Source organism: Vespula pensylvanica, chromosome 23 (genome assembly GCF_014466175.1).
Source record: "Vespula pensylvanica isolate Volc-1 chromosome 23, ASM1446617v1, whole genome shotgun sequence".
NCBI classification, from domain to species: domain Eukaryota; kingdom Metazoa; phylum Arthropoda; class Insecta; order Hymenoptera; family Vespidae; genus Vespula; species Vespula pensylvanica.
This window is the reverse complement of record NC_057707.1, coordinates 1,136,914-1,158,339: the sequence shown is the minus strand read 5'-3', so window position 1 is coordinate 1,158,339 and position 21,426 is coordinate 1,136,914. Positions and strand designations below refer to the sequence as shown.

Sequence of the window (21,426 nt, the reverse complement as noted above, 5' to 3'; positions counted from 1 at the left end):
AGAGAGAGAGAGAGAGAGAGAGAGAGAGAGAGAGAGAGAGAGAGAGTTTATATGGCTCGTTATTCATTATAAATTGCAAAAAAAAAAGATTTGATCAGGAGAGTAAGACTATCAAAGAAAATAGGAAAAAATAAATCTTAGCTTGATCTTAAAAGGATCAACGTTATCCTTATATACGTATAGTTAGAAAAAATGTTAACGTCGGTAAAGAATTCAAGTGAATTTTTAGAGAAAAGAAAGAGAGAAGAGGAGAGAGGGTATGGCTTTTTGAAAATTTACGAGAAACTTAGTGAAATCTCTCACCTGGCGAACACGAAAATAGTCTTGAGACACGGAACGTTTTCTCGTGTCCAGTGGCGTCGGTGTTGATCTTATCTGCGCAAATACCTCGAGGATCTCTCCCTCGATGGATCCTTTTAATTAGTCTCGGTTTGAGTATAAACGTCGTTTTCTCTAGGATCAGTTAAAGTCTCTCGCCATCTTTTACCCTTCACGATCTTTAGGATCTATCGATCACACGATTCTTTGTATTTTCTTTTCCCCTTGTGTTTTTTGCTTTTTTCGTTATCTTCCAAGTGTTAAAAGATTCATCGAAATTCCATTAGGTGTGTATCTAACGATTATTTGATCTTGACTGTAGATTTCGATATCACAGGACTGGTTTATCCTTTTATTTTATATTACTCTATACAGAAGTACTAATTACATCTCGGCAAGGTGGTCTCGATCTTAAATCTACGATCTTGTTAATTGGACGTTCGCTTACGATATTTATTAATCAACGATTCTTAATTGGCGAATTCTATCGATATCTACGAGAAAACGAAAAGAATTTGATATCGAGTAGATATCTTTCCAATTTTTATTTCATGTTGGTATCGTATGTTTTAACGATAAATCTACTACTTACAAAGTTGGACAAGATTGACCTATCAGAATAAAAAAAGACAAATGAAAACACCATAGTTATCTCCGAGAGAGAATTCAAAGATCATATATCCTAAGTAAACGTAGATTAAAGAGAGAGGGGAGACGGAGGGAGGGGGAGAAAAAAGGAGAAATGAATTAAAAAATCGTCACGAATGTTGGTCTTGGTCTTATCGTTAACTCGTAAAACGAATGGGTGAGTATAATATGATAATCCAATTAATTTGTTATCCACAGAAAGAGAGAGAGAGAGAGAGAGAGAGAGAGAGAAAGAGAACGAGAGCATGGATGGCTTATCCCAATAACAACGTTACATTATTAGCATTATCGTAAGAGAAAATAATTTCTCAAACGAACGGATATTTCTCTGTGGTTCACCGTAGTCTGTAGTACGACGTTGTATATCGGCGATCCAGGAAACTCAAAGGATTCAATAATCGTGCCATAAATATGGGAATTAGATATAAAGCGATACAGTTTGCCTTGTACGCGTGTCCCTGCAAAGAGTAAGTAAGAGAGAAAGAAAGAAAGAAAGAAAGAAAGAAAGAAAGAAAGAAAGAGAGAAAAGCCGCAGGCAACTCGCTAAATAACGTGCCTAACCGAGAACGAGCCGGCCCACGTATGGAACGACGACGACAAGGTGGTTCGGAAGTGGCAGAGTGAGTGAGAAAGAAAGAAGGAAAAAAAAGAAGGGAGAGAGAGAGAGAGAGAGAGAGAGAGAGAAAGAGACCACTTAGTAAGTCCTTAATCCTTATCTATGCGTATCGCGCATATGCAATGCAAAGTGGATGGAGCATATTGGCCAGGGTGAGATCAACTTGGATACACCCGCGTGTGTATTTGCAACGACTTATCATGAGCATGGATAAAGACGCTTTTTACATGAATAGAAAGAGAGTGAGAAAGAGAAAGAGAAAGGTACCTTTTCGAAACGAGAAAATTCTCGATCGAATGGAGATATGATCTTAACCCTCTATATAATCTAATTTTTTCGTCTCGTTAAAAAAAAAGAAAAAAAAAATTGTATAACGTGAAACTTAGTCTAGTATGTATGTGATTATTTAAGTATTGTTTATATTTGAGAAATATTAATTATTAATTAATGTTAGGACAAAGGATTGAATAGTACGATGTCATTGTTATATGTAATTGTGAAGGGTTAAGAATTCGTCGTATTTCTTTTCTTTTGTTATCGTATTTCTTACGAAAAAATTACAAGGGAGGAAGTGTTAAAAGCTTTTTCACAGTTCAGGCATACCGAATCTTTCGAAAGAAAGAAAAGATTTTTCAAACGTAAAAATGGACGATAATCGTTTTGTAGCGAGGACCTATCCCAATGAATTTGGTCAACGTTTTTCTATGGCATTTTCGATTAGTCATGGCGTGTATCGAAAGTTTGAAACCCATTCGCCACGGGCAGTCCTGTCCTTAAAATCTCTCGTTGAAGAGTCACGCGAGCTGAACACGATGATGTCAGAAAGGTGAGAAGAGAGGATCTTTCTTTCTTTCCGAAAGAGAAATATGGATTATATATCTATATGTGTTTAGAAAATTATTTAAAATATATACTTCAATTACGAAAGATATATATACATATATTTTTTTTCTTTAAATTTGTGTAAATAATTTTTGAAATAAATTCTTTATATTAAAATAAATATCTTATATAACATTTTATCTCTTAGTAAAAGCTTGTTATCTTGTTCTATAAAGAAAATAAGATGAATAAATAGATAAACAGATATCTATAAACTTCTATAAATGATTCCAAATGAAAATGTTATTTATCCATAGAATATTCTCTCTCTCTCTCTCTCTCTATATATATATATATATATATATATATATATATATAATATACGTAAAATAAATGTATATAATATATATATATATATACATATAAAAGAAAAAGAAATTTATACGTAGCAAAATTTAGAGTGAAACAGAATACAAAACTAAAAGTGACAAGGGATTACGCAAGTAAGGAAAGAAATTCCAATCTGAAGGAATATCTCTCCGAGGTCTTTCGATTTTCATCCGGAACACGAGTTTGTACTTGGCCGTAATAAAGTATCGTAAGATAAAAACGAACGCGAACGATAAATCGTAGCCGGATACCCCGAATACCTGGATACCTTTCGATCTCGAGCGCACCTGTACGCCGTATATCTCGAACGTAGAGATTATTTTTATGCTTGGCTCGTTAAACAATAAACGCCTATGGTCTAACGTCCTTTTACACTCCCTCACTTACTCTCTCACCTTGTCTGTATATCCTTAAATTAAATGCAATTTGCGTTCCGTTCCTGTCGAATGATTCTTTTGGATATTTTCTTCTCCGACATATACGATAAATATCAACTACAAGTATAGTAACAGGTGTTGTATCGGGAGAACAAACTATTATTTGATATGAATACAAACGTGTTAAAAAACAACCAAAATACAAATAAGAAAAAAGACTCACTTTAGAAAGATTCGTAGAAAATTTAGTTAGAAAATTTCTGACATTAAAAGTAAACCCACGTAAATAAATATATTGTTCTACTCGTTTAAAAAAAAAAAAAAAAAAAAAAAAAAAAAACAAGAAAAAGAAAAAGACGTATTTTGATTCCAAAAAATAATAAAAATATAAATTATACGTAGAATCTGTATATATAGAACTGAGCTGTAGATAGGTGAATGTATGGTTGCATAGATGCATATAATATATATACAACAGTGCGTTCCAATCGTAGTGTCGAGCGCTATCTCTTGGAATAAAATAAATAGCGACTTCTAACGGTAGAGTCTGTCTTACGAAAGGTTCACGATTCAAAGTAGCAATAGTGAAACGAAACGAAACGAAACGAAACGAAGAGACTCAGAATCCTGTAGTTTCCGCACGTGTTCCAGCACGTGCGACTCTCTCGTTTCGAGGAGAGTATGTACATACATATATACGCGTATCTCTAAGCAAAGATCGCGAGTCGTGAATCTGCAAAGTGGATAAGGAGATGATGCATTGCTTCGTTGTAGTTAGAACATTGTGTGTTGCCTGGATTTGCTCGATATCGATGACGAAAGTTTGCTGCTAAAACATTTTATCTCTTGGTAAAAGCTTGTTACCTTGTTCCATAAAGAAAATAAGATGAATAAATAGATAAACAGATATCTCTAAACTTCTATAAATGATTCCAAACGAAAATGCCATATATCCATATCTTGCGAGTAAAAGGAGACTGACCAAATAAATAACTTTGAGTTAAAGACGATAAACTGTTAGAGCAGAGCTTGAACTTACACTTGAACTAGATTTCAACTTGATTGATATAAATAGAAACGAATCTATACGGTGTCTGCAATGAAACGTTCTGATAAACGGATCAGAAGAAAACAAATTCGAACATTTAATCGTATCTTAAATTATTTCTATGAGAGAACATTTTTTTTTGAATAAAATATTTTTCCAAATAAAAATGTTACAAAGAAGAAGAAGAAAAAGATAAGTATTTGTCTATTGGAAGCTGTTAGTACTCGTCGATTTGATCTCGTGGGACGACCATGAAGAGATTTACAGTTATATACATGTAGTTATCTATGTAGCTACATAGAAAGTCATGGGAAATAGAAAGAGGGCGAGAGAAGCGAACCCCCGTAGCGTTCTCGCATCGGGAGAAGTCTGAGAAGATATCATCGGAAGAAGGAGATGCGCCTGCTTCTTGTACATACGTCTTACAAGCTTATATACCGTAATCGTCCCCGTCGTTCCGCGTCGAACGCCTAGCGCCCATCTTACGCTCGTCTCTCGGTCAAAGTCCCCGTCAAGGGATTTACGTTCTTTTTCTACATCCAACTATGATATATAGTAACGTATTTACCTCGACAATTTCAACGAGAAAAGCAAGATGCTTTAGACGATAAATTGCACATTGCATTGTAAAAAATATATATATATAATAAAGATAAAAGTCAATTTAATCGTTGAAATAAAAAGAAATATAAAAAAGTTCCTAGCGTACGTTTTAATTATCTTAATAACTCGAATTAATAAATGCAAGGGATATTTTTACTTGATATATCTATTATCTTATCTTGATAAATTTATTCAACGGCTAATTTAAGAGATAATCTATATTTCTAAACGTTACACTTTAATAATAGAAGTCAAACGAAAGGATCTCGTTTAAATTTAAAAGAGAAATAAAGTATATTATCGAGAAGAAAATCGTCGATAAAATCCATTATCAGAGAAATGAATTTTAATCAAGTACACACTTTCTCTCGAAAAATATTCAAACCTGATCGTCAATAAATCGCTAAATGATCTGCTTTCGTTGAAAATATAAGCGAGGAGGACGACGAAAAGGCGGTGATGGTTGCATCGGATATGTTGCAGACATCGAGAAAGAGTAGGTACGTCATTAGCCTCCGTAAGGAAGAGGACGTAATGTTATACATTAGGCGTTAACGACTACGTGGATAGTCTACATACTGTATAGAGAAGCCACTTGCTGAACGAATTTAACGCGGAGAACTTAAATTAGTTTATTTTTCGATGTAGCTATGAAAACGCTCATATTACGATTCCAAGTATCTAAACAATTTTTCATATTTGACAAACACAAAATATTTTCAACGTAACAAAGAAACATTATCATTCTGATTCCAACTATCTAAACGAATGAAATGAAATATAAGAAGATAACGTAATATATAAGAAACACCTTGTATATGGATGGTCTTTGTGACGAGGGTATATTTTCAGTTTCGGCCACCGAGCATGATCGCAGCACGCATTCCAATGCAAATAGCTGTTGCCTCGAGGATGACCGTAATCGTCGCAATTTCATGCTTCTCAGAAATTCAAGCTGCCTACCTCCCCCGCTCGGATGATCTGCTACCTCTGCCTCTCTCTTTCTCTTTCTTACTCTCTATATCTGAGCGAAGAGGATCGATAAAACACCCTTGGGCTATTTTCGATTCGATATTTTATCGACTAAATGGTTCAGAAAAAGAGAGAGACAGACAGACAGACAGAGAGAGAGAGAGAGAGAGAGAGAAGTGGGACGATGAAAAATCGATCGTTTACCGAGCCCCTTTGAAAAGAGTTTGTTTGTTTCTGGATTATGTATCGGTGACACATGAAATCGTTTCCTCTATCGATCATTCATAATATCGATCGTGAGTCAACACGTCGAAAGATTTTCCTGAGACATCGAGGAAGAGGCTGTCCGACCGGATTAAACGCTTTGCGACGAGATAGAGGAATCCGGATTTAATGAGAAGGATGTTTGAGAAATCGGAGAACGTACGAAATGTGTAGAGAAAGAGAGAGAGAGAGAGAGAGAGAGAGAGAGAGAGAGAGAGAAGCGCTCGCGTGAGAGTCGATCTTGTGTTTATTAGAGCGTACGATCAGTCGGATGAACCATGGAAACGTGCCGTGAAACGAATTATGCGCTACTCAGATCCGATTGGATATGCTGTCAAGTCTACGTCCAAAGTAATCTGATAGGAGAATGATGTTCTTAAAAAGAGACAATCCCATGCTACTACGTTAAATTATCATTCTTTTACGCGATAAAAATGTATTTGAAAGAAAGAGGAGATACATATGTTCAAAGTAATATCTGACAGGATGATATTCTTAAAAAAAGCTTGCTACTACATAAAATTAAGATTTTTTTTTTGTTTATAATAAAATTGTATTGAAAGCGAGAGGGAAAATCTGTGTCGAGTACAAATTTATAAGAACTTCTTCAAATGCCTTGTTTCAATATAAATATATAAAAAACTAATTCATTTCAATACATGTCTTCATATATATATATATATATATATATATATATATATATATATGTATGTATGTATGTATATGTATATATTTATGCGAGTGGAGAAGTGGCATGCATTTTCTGGTCAATCCAATATAAGGAGAGAAAGAGAAGGAGTTAAAAAAAAGAAAAAAAAGAAAAAGATAGAGAAGCGAAAGCCAAGACTGAAAATGCTAATGAAACGTGTCGAGCATACTCATCGTCGACAGGGTCGTTCGATACTTTCACAGGTCGAAATTTATCGAAATTTAATTCGCCGTAGGATCAGGTAGGGACACTACTGAACTCTGTTCGATGATGATCGGTCATAAGAAATATTAGGTTGTCTTAATGGAAAGTTCATGCTACTTCTGCTTTCATATATATATATATATATTTTCTATATATTTCTATACTTCTATATAATATATATTTTATATTTCAATATATATACATATATATAAAACATACAGTTTAGATTTGAATTATTTTACTAACAAAACATATTCAGTTTTATCCAAGATAATTTTTCGTCTAGACAAAATTGAATATGTCATTTGCACATCTCAAATAAATGAAGCATTGTTAATAATGAAGCAAGTGTTAATAATGAATTTTTTTCTTTAAAAATTGTAATTTTTATTGATTCACGTAGACATTGAAGAAGATGGAGGACAATCTACGCACGAACTTTTCTAACGATCCAATAAAAAAAAATATATATATATATATAATGAAAAGAAAGAGAGAAGATATAAAAAGCATATAGATGACGGATTAATTTTTTTTTCAGGGTGGTCGGAGCGGTGGTCGTCGGCGCAGCAGTTTGTGGGCGAATTCCGGGATTGGCTAAGAGTCAAAGAGAACAGTGCAGAAAGGCGCCACACGCGATGCCTGCTGTCGGTGAGGGTGCTGAGCTCGGTCTTCGAGAATGCCGACATCAGTTTAGACATCACCGATGGAACTGTTCTCACGTTGCCAACGATCAGATCTTTGGTCATGTCGTCGTAGTAGGTAAGAATTTATAGAGAGAGAGAGAGAGAGAGAGAGAGAGAGAGAGAGAGAGAGAGAGAGAGAGAGAGAGAGAGAGACTGACCCTAAAGGGATATCCTTTTCTATGGTCCCTGTATGGTTTACCCAACCATAAACGAGAAATGTTTTCTTGTTTATCATTGAGAGAAAGAGAGAGAGAGAGAGAGAGAGAGAAAGAGTTATGTCGATCGTATACTAGAAACCAAATTAATAAGCCGTTAATGGCCCCAAACCTCTATCTAAACCTATTTCGAAATATTACCTAGAATTTATCCGATTACATATTTCAAATCTTTAAAGAATCTACGGTTTTGGATAGGGAAGAAAAAAATGTCAAATGTTTCTTATTATCGATGATCGAATATATCTACTAGTTCGATGATTGGAATAGCTTATTTATTAATCTGAAAAAATTCTATATATAGATATATAACTATGTTACTAGTCACATATATCAAAGAACACACGTTTCAATCGTTACTTATAATCAAATATATGTACATATATCTATATGATTTAAATTTCAAAATCTTTGCACGAATAAATTTATGGAGTGAAAGATGAAAATTAATAACGAGAAAAAAGAATTTGATTGCTTAACGCAAGGGACAAGTAAATAAATAGGTAACAATTTATATAGAAGCTTCTGGTCTTGAAATTTCTTAGAGACGTTGTATGTATGTACAATGGACCGTGGCGAAGTTACGACACGACAAATGATACGAGCGATATCTCTTACGGACAAGATAATCCGTTCGCTTGTGAACGAAATCTGACGTGATCCACTCGTATAAATATCTTTAAGTGTGCATATTTGTCATGCTGACGTTAAAAAGAGAGAGTATGCATTTAGGTAGGTTATCTCTGTCGATGACGTTCTGGGAAATAAGTAGCTTGGATGCAAGGTTAAAGTTCATGCTTGGTAATTTCTCATGATTAAAGTAGACACCTTGCAAGTAGGATTAAGAGAGGACGAATAAAGAAAAAATGAATACCTACGTAGAGTTATATGAAAAGAGAAATGATTTATAATATGATTCTTTACATTGAATCTTTTCATATTCAAAAATATCTATTGATATTTCTTTTTCTTTTTCTTCTTTTCTTCTTTTTTCCTTTCTTTTCTACAGTTCTTTTCGAGAATTTATTTTTGTAATAATTTCTTTCTTTTTGTTCCTTTATTTCAAAATATCATTTTGATGTCGACGTTGATAGATACACCAAATGTATTTTAAGTTGTGAAATTAAAGTGAGAGAAATGCAATAGAACCGTATTTACGTGAGACGAAAATAGCAAGTTCTGGATGTCGACTAACAGAAATAAAACAGCGCAAGAAATGGATCTAGAAAAAAAGAAGAAAAAAAAATACTTATGAGCGTAGCGAGGGGCAGTCGGTCGCTAACTTAATTAGTGAAATTAACGAGACCGTTCGACATGTCGAAGCTAAATACAACGATATTCGTTCGAGATATTTCCTTGAAGTAAAAAGCATTTGACTTGGCAGATAATATTCCTTCGCGTAGGATTATGTTCCAAAGGAAAAGGAAATGTTTTATGGATATATTGTACGTAGCTAAAAATTTTAATGAAGGATCGAAGAAAATTGTACACTAACAGAAAATGCTCCCTATTGAAATTATGATTTCTAATTAATACTAGAAAATTGTCGATTTATTTTTACTACACATTATTTTTTGTTTTACAATAATAAATAAGTATACAATTATTCTAATAATTAAAAAAAAAAAAAAACGAATTTAATAGTTTTAGTGTTACGATAACATTGTCCTCGAAAAGGGGAAAAATAAAAATAATAAAAATAAATAAATGTTCGACTCGAATTTCGTAAAATTTCTCTTCACACATGAAAGATCATCGAAAGTCATAATAATTCAATGTTTCGCATACAAATTGTAGTATTAATCGATACTGGTCCTAATATGGTCGACTTTAATTAAAGATGATTACGTTCCTTCCCCTCTTTGGATCGATCTTCGAGATGTGAAACGATCGCGAGTTGCCTCACGGAAGCTTGTAATAATGTTTGAAAGTAATTGAAAATATAGCTGGGGCAGTTGGATTCAGCGACTGGATTCGTCGATTCGCGGTGAATAAATTTTCATAAATTAGACGAAACGATTCTTGAATATACGACTGAAGAAGGCGTAAGAGGAGAAGGAGAAGGAGGAGGAGGAGGAGGTGGTGGAGGAGGAGGTTCCTTTTACGATTGGAGATTACGTGGGCGATTTGACTGGAGCTAATCTCGTCAAACGAATCGTAGCGATTAAGAGATCCATTACATGGCTCGAACATACGGTTTCAGTTTCGGTTTATTATCTAAGTATTATTAATTCGTTCCGACTCGATATTAAAAGGTTTTAATAATTTAAAAAAAAAAAAAAAAAAAAAATAAGTAAAGATCGAAGTAAAGAATCGAATTTTTTTCGAAATCATAATCACTAAAAATTCATTGTATCGAGATGGAAAAAGATTTATTTTTGAAGGAAAAATTCAGTAATCTTTTGAAGAAAGAAATGAAGAGATCGAGAATGAAATTTCTTCGAGATAAATCTTATTGTATTCCCCTAATAGGTCAAATGAATTTATCGTATGGAGATAGAAAAGGATCCATTTTATTTAGAGAAGAATCTCCTTAAAATATTTCGTGCAATCTCGTTTCAGTCAAAGCTGAGAAACGGTCACGCTTTTATCGACATGATATCTTCAAATAAATCTAGAAAAATGTTCTCTGGATGAACAGAGAGAAAGAAAGATAAAAGAAGAAATGTTTCGTTGTTTCTTCGTCGAGTGAATCTTCTCGATTCGGATAACGTTATTGGCACGAAACAGTTTACGTTAATGCGGTGGACAGTCTTATCAATTTCTGCCGAACCCAAAAAAGCTCTTCTCTTTTTCTATCCTTTCTTTATTTTTTCATTTCTTTTTTCCCTTTTATCTCGGACCTACCCAATCGAATTTATCCTAAAATTTGATGCTAAAATTCTCTACTCTACTTTGCGAGATCGATATTCCTTATATAAAAAAATATATATATATATATATATGTATCTTTTCACAAGAAGAAGAAGAAAAAAAGAAAAAATAAATAAATTAACTCTCGACTGTCGTCGTTGATCTTAGTTTTGACTCGGTTACTCCAAAAGGGTGACAACTTGTATCCGAACCGATCAGACAGTACCTTGTCCTCGTCGAGAGATAATATTCGCATGTCGAAAGAGTGACTCAACCGGTTGAACAAATTTCAAAGGATGAGTATCGAACTACATAGCCTATATAATCGAAACTAATTTTAACTTAATTATTTTTTTCATTCGAATATATTAAAGGAGTATTTTACATTTGCAATATGTTTTTACCAAAGAAAAAGTAAAAGTCGTGAAGGAATAAATATTCGCAATTTGCAATACTTAAGCTATACAATGCTATAGAAGAATCAAAGTAAATAAAAGGACGTATAAGCACACACGTACGCACTTATATACACGCATATACACATATGGTACGATCTCAGGTAACATGGAAGAAGTTGTATAAACTATAAAAAGTCCATGAGACTTTAAAAGAGAGAGAGAGAAAGGGAGAGAGAAAGAGAGAATCGTGGATAATTGTATCGTGCTGGAGCAAGACTCGATCTGTCTCTGTCGACTTTATCTTACCGCTAATTTGTTCGATAGGTCGCCCTCGATACGTGCGACGGCTACAGAAAACGCGAGATTCGATTCTAAGGAAAATAAATTCTCTCTTCTCTTGTGTATATACGTATGCGTATGTACGTAGGTAGGTAGGTAGGTAGGTAGGTAGGTAGGTAGGTAGGTAGGTAGGTAGGTAGGTAGGTAGATAGGTAGGTAGGTAGGTAGGTATAGCAATTAACAAAAGTAACGATATATTGAACGATATCGTACGTATATATTTTCATAGCCTAATATGTTACACGCAAATAAATTCAAGAGATTTAGATTCGAGATATAATCGATTAATTTAAAATGACAAAGGAACTTTTTCGCGAAGAAAATAAATGATTATACTTATTCGATATAGTAATGAACGATAAGAAATAAACGATAGACTAAATCGTTTATTAGCATATATCTGATTTATGTTTATCCAAACTATACTCTCGATTTCTTTTTTAATCCCCATAACATTTGTCTAAAGTAAAACGATGCTCGACGAAAGGAGAGCTCGTGTATATCATAAATTACTTGCGACTTATGGTTGCACATATACATGCATACACCGAACATGTACGTGAGCAAGGAACCAGTATTCGGTCTGGTCTCTCTTCTTCTTCTTCTTCTGCATATCCAACCGATGATATACACTTGGATACCAAAGAGACAAATTTCCATTTACAACTCGAACGAGTAACATCATTGAATACGATCGAAAATGTCTTGTGACATCGAGTTAACCTCTGTTGACTACACGTTAACTAACAAAGTCTCAAGCCCAATGTCGACATTTTAACGAAGCGAAGGATTTAGATCGTATGGATCGATAATTCGAAAAAGTATCTGAGGTTCTACCGTTCGAAAAGAGTCCTGCTAAATTATTATAGAGAAATAAAGTAGGTATATTGCTTGAATAAAATGCCTGATCAAAAATGATATTTTTCTTACCTAAGAATAATTTACTTTCTTTTACAAAATTATTATAAAAATGGGTCACACGATCGTTGACGAAATTTGTATTTTTTTTTTTTTTAACTGTTCGCACAGTAGCTAATCTATTATTTCAGAAAAGATCTATAGATCGTTTATACGAGGACGAAGCTGCTGTGAAAATGTAGAATAGCATCGTTGAGAGACATGTAATAGGCATAAGTTAGACTAACACTTGCACGTCTTGACGTCAAAGGATACCCGAGTAGCTATAAATCATGTCTTCTAACGTAACGAACGTTGTAAACGAGCTTCAACCATAGATCTTAGAGTTTAACTAATGCCTAGACGACCCCCCGCAGTTCTATTCCACAACCAGCTGACTACAAGTTCCTTCTATATAGCGACCTTCTTTGCTCTATTAGGCGACGAACATTATTTCATATCAAGATCGGTGCCACCTGCCACGTAAGAACAAGACTGATCAGAAGAAGTCAGGTAAATCGTAGGTATTTTAATAACGGTATTATACAGCGTGTGTGTTGATTTTTAATCCTTATCATTCCAAAAGTAATTATACTACTTGCGTGTCGAGGCAACTTCTTAACAAATTTTGTGAATTTTAATTCGCTACATCTTTCTTTCTTTCTTTTATATAAAATAGTATATCATTAGTTCAATAATCCAAATATAATTTATAACTATTACTAAAAGATATTGTGTGGTAGCGTTATTATTGACTGAAGTAATTAGAATTAATAAACGAAAATTAACGAGTACGATTGTAATCGAGTACGAAAGAATATGTTAGATTTATCGTCCCTCTCATTGATAAATCGATTCGACAAAATATTCATTAAAGATTCTTTGAAATCAAGAAAACGAATTTCTCTCTGTGAATTCGATTGTATCTTTGATGGTGGTCCATGGAAGAGAAAGACGAAGTAACGTATAACATTACCATCGATGTTTCTCGTGTCTCCTTTCCACCCCCTCGTCTTTCTTTCCCGATTTCTCCTTTTCCCTGTTCCTTTATCTCTTTTATTTTTTTTTAAAGCTGATAAAGTGACTCTCAAGCTTTCTTCGAGATATGTAAACACACGCATACGAAATTTAACAGTCCGTTTGAAAGAATAAGAATTAAAATAAAAAACAATAAAATAAATTAAAATGACAATGTAAAACTAAATTAAAATTCTCCTCTCTAGTGTTTCTAAAACATTTCGATTGAAAACGATAAATAAAAATAAAATATTTTTATAGTTAGCGTTAATTAGTGAGACTTTGTTCTCTCGATCTTCCTACCAGCTTCGAAGTATCTTTCGTAAGCAGACTACGATCTCTCCAACCTAGTTTAAAGGAGTATACCAACTCGTTACGTATCTTTCTTCGACTCACGAACTATCGCCGACCAACGCCAGACGTCGTTTAATTTGATTTACGCGAGTAAGCACGTTATTAATCATATCGCGGCATGCTTATAACTCACGAGACGTCTTACGCGAGAGAAAACATAGGGAGTAGGACGTACTTGCACGAAAGAGAAGAACTATTATTTCTTCTATTATAAAAATATATACATATATATGTCAATAAATTCATGAGCACGATTTGAATTTCTATTTGAAAATGTTTAGTAAGTTTTTCTAAAAAAATCATTTCATCTAATCTATCCATTTGTTTAAACATTATTAATAATGTGTAATTTAAACATATCGTTCAAATACGATTAGATTAAAATATTTTTCAAACCTATTGAAATATGTAGACATTCATCCGTAGTACTTGCGTTGTTAATGATTTAGATTGATATAAATCGCAAGAAATACCGACCCTGATCTCACCTAAGTGTTTGATCTCACCACGTAAAGGTTACTGCTGTATGAAGATCCACGGAGTATGATAACATACTAATTAATCGCATTTAATGGATCTTGTTTCAAATCGGTCGAAATTTATCGAGGAAACATCGAATTGTAATCTTGCCCTGACCTACCCACAAAAAAAAGCATGGATTCGTTATATCGAGTATCTATTTCAAGAATGCTAAATAATTTATTTTGACATTATTCATTATTTTTATATATAATTTGTACATTCCGAATATGCACAAAGTATATGCATTTTTGCAATTATTACTATCTTACATTTTATTATATTCTATTGGAAAATTTACTTCGTCGATATAATTTAACATTTCATTTAATATTAAATTTGACAATTACATTTCATATTTTCAACCATTTTTATTACAATGTAATTATTGATAAATCTAAAGTCGAAGATTTGAAATTAAATTGGGAATATGAATTAAATGGGAGAATCAATCCACGCTTTTTAAATTATTTTAATATCTAATCAATAGAAAATCGACCACATTGTCTTTTTTTAAGCTTAAAATTAGGCTTAAAAATAATATAATTTTAGATTTAGAATTCTAAATAGCACTGTTAAGAGAAATATGTTCTAAACGTAAACAAATAAAGCATAATAATCCCAACATGTACTTTACTAATGAATACGATAATGTATGAAACTGTTTTGCATTAGTTACATATAGCTTTTAATTATAATTTATACGATGTGCCCATCATATGAATTTAATCATTAAATAACAGAAGACTTAAAAATAAACAATAATAAAACTGCATTAATATGCAATTTTATTCTATGCTTGTTGATACTATTAACATAAAAAGCAAATCAAATCCATGCAATAGTTAAAGTCGTACACTTGAAACATACATTTTCAATAATTAAACAATTTATTGATAAACATATTACTTTAGTAATAAATGTTGAATTTATTACTACAATAATACTGATTTTAATTATAACTGAAATGAATTAAAAATTAAATATACTTATATTAAATTCAATCAACTATAATGAAAATGAATAATCAATTACGCTAATATATGACTTCAAATAACAATTCTATTATGTCAAATTTAACAAATGTAAACAATTTTAAGAATGCAACAATTTTAAAAAAATCTTTAGTACATCTCAAAACTATATGAAATTATATTATTTATATAAAAAGTAATTTTAAATAATAATAACTAATATCTTGTGTTTGCTTTCAGAAATGTATATACACGTATAATATTCTATCCAAATTTTGTAGGCACTCTTATAGACAAAATAGAAAAGAATTGATGTTAGCAAATCCAATAATCATCACCTGTAACAAAAAAAAAAAAATTTATTAGTCATACAATATTATAATTCAATAGTATAATTCAATATAGCATATATCGATCCTTATAAGATAAAATTTAAACAAGTGATTCTACGTTACAGCATATAGTGTTCGAGCAATTAAGAAATTTTAAATAGTATATACAGTAAATAAATAGTATATATAGTAAATAAAATTCATGCATATGAATTACGTTGAATAAGTTTTTTACTTAGAAATAATAAATAACATTCGATCAAAGTTAAAAGTTATAAAAACAAAAAACAAAAATCTTTAATTACTTTAAAGTCAGCGATTATTAATTAAGTTTTACAATACTTGTATTTTCTACTAAGTATTTCCTGCTGTAACTGAAAACTTGCATGAACGATGGGATAGTTCATTATCTCCACATTCAATAATGACGAACATGTAAATTAATGACGAACAAAATGACAACATGTTTAAATAAAATAATAACATAACAAATCATTATCAAGGAAATTATGAGCCACTGAAAAATGATACATTATCGATAGTTACCCTCTTGAATCATAGTTTGTGAGAGCTTCTCTTTTGCTTCTTATCCTAACTATTTCATTGAAGCATTCCTTAATTACATGAACAAAAAAGCAAAATCGAAAATAAAAGATCGTATGTTTCATTAACCATCCTAATTTGTAAACCAAAATAATTCAATGATCGTGCGCATCTACACAGGCATATTTACTCAAACGCTTTTACAAGTATTCAATGTAATCGATGAAGTAATAACACTTTGCATTTAAATAATTAGAAAGTATCACAAGAAACTAGAAAATAGTACACTTATGATATACCTTATGGACTTACTCTTTTAGTTGACCATATTTACTTTGTATCTTTATTATTTCTATATTATACATATTTAACAAATTATATATTCTTTAGAAACTACAGGGAAGTGCAAAGCGTTAATATACTTAAGACTAAGTATCTAACTATTCAAAAATTTTTGCTAATTCGAAAAATATGAATTTTTTAACAATTACAAGGACTTTTAAACTGTTCGATATTGATATTTTTTGCAATGTAGAGTATCAAGAAAATATTGAAAAAAAAAAAAAAAACAGACATGCTGAATGATTCTAAAATTTACTAAAACCTTGCATAATATTCGAAGGCAAAACTTTCCATTTCTAAGTGGGAATTACCGCATACATCTTACCCGATCCTACCTGCTTAAAATGAAACACACAATAACACAGAAAAATATACTACCTGCGTATCTATACCTTTATTTAACTAGTTAACTGCGTTAAACGTGTATACACGTCAATTCAAAACTTTATTTCGGTACGGTTAATGGATATATTCGTCATGTAAAATAAAATATTACCGTTTACTACAAAAGCTTCAAATTTCAGTAAGAAGTAATAAAAATGTCATTTATATTAATAATAAACTTGCTATATATTTTATTTAAAAAAGGTTTGATTATTCTCTTTAATATATTGGTTATTTCCCGTATAATGTACTTATTTTTACAAACTAAATTGATTATTTTCCCCGATGCATAGGGTATTCCCTGATAATAATTGAAATAATATAAATAAGATGCGCAAACTATGACGATCCTTAGTAATTTTCAGTTTGTTGCAAGAACGTGATATTTATAAGATTCAAAAAGAGGTTTGCTTGAATTTTTTTACCTGGTTTCCTTAGTTATTATCAAAATAAAGTAACGGATAAAGTGGTATAAAAATTAGCTAGAAAAATAATTCGTTATTCCTAAATTAAAAAGTAATTTTTCGTGTTCATGAATTTCATTATTTTTTGGTAGTTTAAAAATTTTTTATAACAATATCTTTTTCAACAATTTTTTATCAAATAAAAATGTAATCCTTCTTCGACTTGCTTTGCTTTTTTTATAAAATTTATAATAGGAACATTTTCTCTACGTTCGACTTGTATACTCGTTATTGCTTGATTTTAATTTCGCAGCTCATAAGCAATTTTTAAGACTAAATTTTAATTAATTAATTAGTTAAGAAATTCTCTAATGGCATTAAAAAACTCGTCCTCTTTGTACCTCGAAATTGAAAAAAATTGACGATATGTTGATCCATAATAGATTGAAAATTAAGTAGATTAACAAATTGTTCTAGGTTGAAACTTTTGTGAATTATTATAACGATGATCATCTGCAAAAAGATTTAAAACAAATTTCGAATAAATTTATTGTCACGACGAATTAATGAAAATTATGGTTTATAAAATTTATCAAGCTACTTGCTAATATTCTGTTACAAAAGATGTGTACTGATTTCTTGATTATCTTCCAAAATGCACTGATTCCAATACGCGATAATAATTTATTTATTACGCGATAACATTGAATTTAATTTACTGTTTAAATATAACTACAGTCTATCAAATATAAAAATAAAACTTTGTACGAACAAACATTGATTCTATAACTGATTGTTTTGCACACAATCGATACAGTACACTTATTTCAAACTCCTCATAGTTGATTTAACGAATTGTGATTTAATAAACTTTTCATGAACTGATAATTAAAAATTTTAATTAATGAACAAGCACTGCTCTTGTTTCGTCTCTAGTTTCGTTTTTTTAATTTAGCGATACAATACTCGATTTATTTAATGTTCGCGCACGATCTATAAAAAATAAACACAAAATTATTAGTATCATTGTTATAATAAAAAATATTTAATAGAAAATTATTGAGGAAACGTTCAATAAAAAAATTAACTTACTTTAAATCTTCGTTAATTCTTGCACTATGAGCATCCTGCTCCAGCATGATGAAGAATGACACTAACAAAAAAATGAGAAGTTAAAACATATAATAAATTATAAAAAGGAATATAACATTTATAAATTATTATATATTTCCTGTAAATCATCTGAAAATGTAACTCATTAAATATTATATTATTCCAAATTATTAATTATAATTAATATATAAAATATTATTTAATAAAATTAGTAAAAACTAAATAATTTAAAAATGTACCAAAGTATACAGATAGTATTTGCTTTGTATATTGAAAATACGTTTCAAGCAATAACGACGTCTCCGAATTTCATTATTTTGAGTTTGCTACATATGGACGTTCAATATCTAATACAAATTGTATAAATTTTTATAATAAAACAATAACTATACCAATCAAATATGTTGCAAATTACATGAAACGTACACAAATTTTTATACATTCCTATTTAATAATTAATCTACTATAATATTAATTGAATTGTGATGAAGTCGTAAATGTGTCGAAATCAAAATAATAAAGAAAATGAATTATTGCTTTCCTAGGTGTTTATATGTCAAGTGAAGATCGAATGCTCGATTGTATCGTTACGTTCTCGGCCAAAGAAATTCCTGAAAATTTGTAGCTCTGTAGTTATGTAAATACCGAACGCTATCTCTTTCTATTAAGCCCTATTATATGTTCTTGAAAAGAAATAAACGTACCTATATATCGTTGTGTTGTATTACGGCTCGCGCGAACGTTTCTCCCCACCTTATTCTATGCTGTTTTTACAACCTATAGAATTCCTGATAATCTAAAAAAATGTAAACTTGATATTATTAATGGATAAAATTAAATTTGTGTATATATATATATATATAGACGTCTGTTTATATGCTGTGTAAGAGCTATATTCACACGTGTGTGTGTGTATGTGTGTGTGCGCTATGAAAATCTAATATAATAGGAAATACGATCAATGATGATTATTTAATGATAAATTATTAATTAGAGCATCGTTAAAAAACGAGAGGAGTATCGATATCACGAAAATAATAACAGAAAATTCGAAAAAGATTATTACGCAATAGTAATCTGCAATACAATCCAAGTACGATTTTATTTTCGTGAATATTTCTTAAAGGCGACGATATCCCAAGTAGCGAATATTTAAGCGTGAAAATCGCATCTTAAAGAATCGATTGGTATATAGTAAGAAGTGGTATATTAGAAAAAATGAACGAATTACTTGAATTTAATGAGAACGATACGTGTTGAGCTGATCACCACCAAAGACAAAATGGCTGTCCTGTCCACTGGCAAGTTTAGTAACTCGCGCGGCGCATGCGCGTTGCGTCATCTTAAATATATTAAATATATTAATAAATATATTAATTTTCTTATTTATTTTTTATATATATCAGCATACAATATAAAATGAAAAAGTAAAAAGTTGCCAAAGATTTTTTGTAATCGATATTATAAAAATATTATTACTTTTTAACTAATTAATTAAAATATCTTCCTGTCACGCACACAAGCTTGTCGTCACACGTACTTAACTTTTCTGCTCTTTATAACCTAACGAATCAAAACAGATACAATTAATAAATACAAAAATTCATCCGTATTTATTAGTATAATAAAAATTGTATTAATATCCTGAAAAAATAATCATTCGTATGATTTTAATCTATATATAAGCATATTTAATAATATACATTAATAAGTTACATTTATGACTAAGAACATTATGACTCAGTAGTAGGGAATTATTGAGAAGGTTCCGTTGGTTTCTTGAAGAAGAAGAAGACAATAGTGGCGATAGAAGACAAAAGAAGTGTGGTGGGAAATAATAGCTTGGAAATTGAACGAAAGGAAAAAAGGTCTTAATTTTTATTACATATTTAAATATTACTCAGATCTATTTAATATCGTAGAAAATATTTGTTTCAACGTCAAGATAGATAGAAAATTCTTTCTCTCTCTCTCTCTCTCTCTCTCTCTCGCTCTCTCTCTCTCTCTCTCTCTCTCTCTCTCTCTCTCTTTCTCTTTCTCTTTCTCTCTTTCTCTCTCTCTCTCTCTCTTTCTCTCTTTCTCTCTTTCTCTCTCTCTCTCTCTCTTTCTCTTTCTCTTTCTCTCTTTCTCTCTCTCTCTCTCTCTCTCTCTCTCTCTCTCTCTCTCTCTCTCTCTCTCTCTCTCTCTCTCTCTTTCTCTTTCTCTCTTTTTCTCTCTCTCTCTCTCTCTCTACGTGTCTCGCGCACGTACACACACATACACGCACGCTCGCACAAAAGAATGTACATACGATTACCACAACGAAAAAATTTATAGAAATTATTCTCTCAATAGAGAGAATTCTTATATATATATTCACATTCATGTACAGAATTCTCTTGATGATAATATCTACAAAAAAGAACATCGTGTACCATCTTAAAATACTATCAGATTTATTGTATAAAATTAAAGCACATCAATTTGATTTCAAGTCGGTAATGTAGATCGTATTTACACGAAGAAAACAATATCATTTCGGTGTAGATTCCCACAATGATCTCATTTCTCAGATTTACTAAGTTCCTATTTCATTTATTAATACTTGACGTAAAGAAGACCACAAAGAGAATTCATATCTAGACAAAAATAAACATCGAAAGCGTAAGATTTTTCAAAATATTTTCTCAATTTGTTTTTTGGTATATTATTGTAATATGAGGAAATGAACATATTCGAGGTTATAATATTTGAATTCGTTCTAATATCATAAGAGATATACTTTTACACAGGAATGTTAGAAAATATAATAGAATGTTTAAAAATTCAATGACAATTATATTTCAAACAAGATTAAAAATCGTTTCCTTGATGTTTTACATTCTCCCATGGATTCGATTTTCAATAATCATTCAACATAGCCGTTACACCTACTCTAACCATTCCAAGGTAAAATTCATAGTCTTGATTAATAATGTTACTTGTGCTTGAAATAGTTTTTTTCGTTCGAATATCTTTAAAAAACCTGTACACAATTTTCAATGTACATTATAAATTTTCTGTTCTCTAGTCTCTGGAACATACATACATATTATGAGATTTACGG

The 21,426-nt window shown here is 31.2% G+C and overlaps 1 protein-coding gene and 1 long non-coding RNA gene across 8 annotated transcripts in view; one reads left to right on the top strand and one right to left on the bottom strand.

Annotated features, from left to right (window-relative positions):
- The window catches only part of LOC122636737 (protein Wnt-7b-like), a 46,535-nt gene that overhangs the window by 15,979 nt on the left and 9,130 nt on the right, over positions 1-21,426 (top strand). For all 6 annotated transcript variants that reach the window (XM_043828293.1, XM_043828294.1, XM_043828290.1 and 3 more), the window contains one exon: positions 7,513-7,733. In XM_043828293.1, coding sequence (XP_043684228.1) covers positions 7,513-7,733 — 221 coding nt within the window. The remainder of the gene's footprint in view (positions 1-7,512; positions 7,734-21,426) is intronic.
- On the bottom strand, positions 15,277-19,709 carry LOC122636738. Of its 2 annotated transcripts, none has more exons than XR_006329018.1 (4): positions 19,573-19,704; positions 19,046-19,137; positions 18,321-18,381; positions 15,277-15,561 (listed from the first exon to the last, which is right to left on the bottom strand). It is a non-coding gene; the product is annotated as an uncharacterized LOC122636738 (long non-coding RNA). The 2 variants fall into 2 exon arrangements; XR_006329019.1 differs by lacking the exon at positions 15,277-15,561 and adding an exon at positions 16,986-18,221 and having other exon boundaries at positions 19,573-19,709.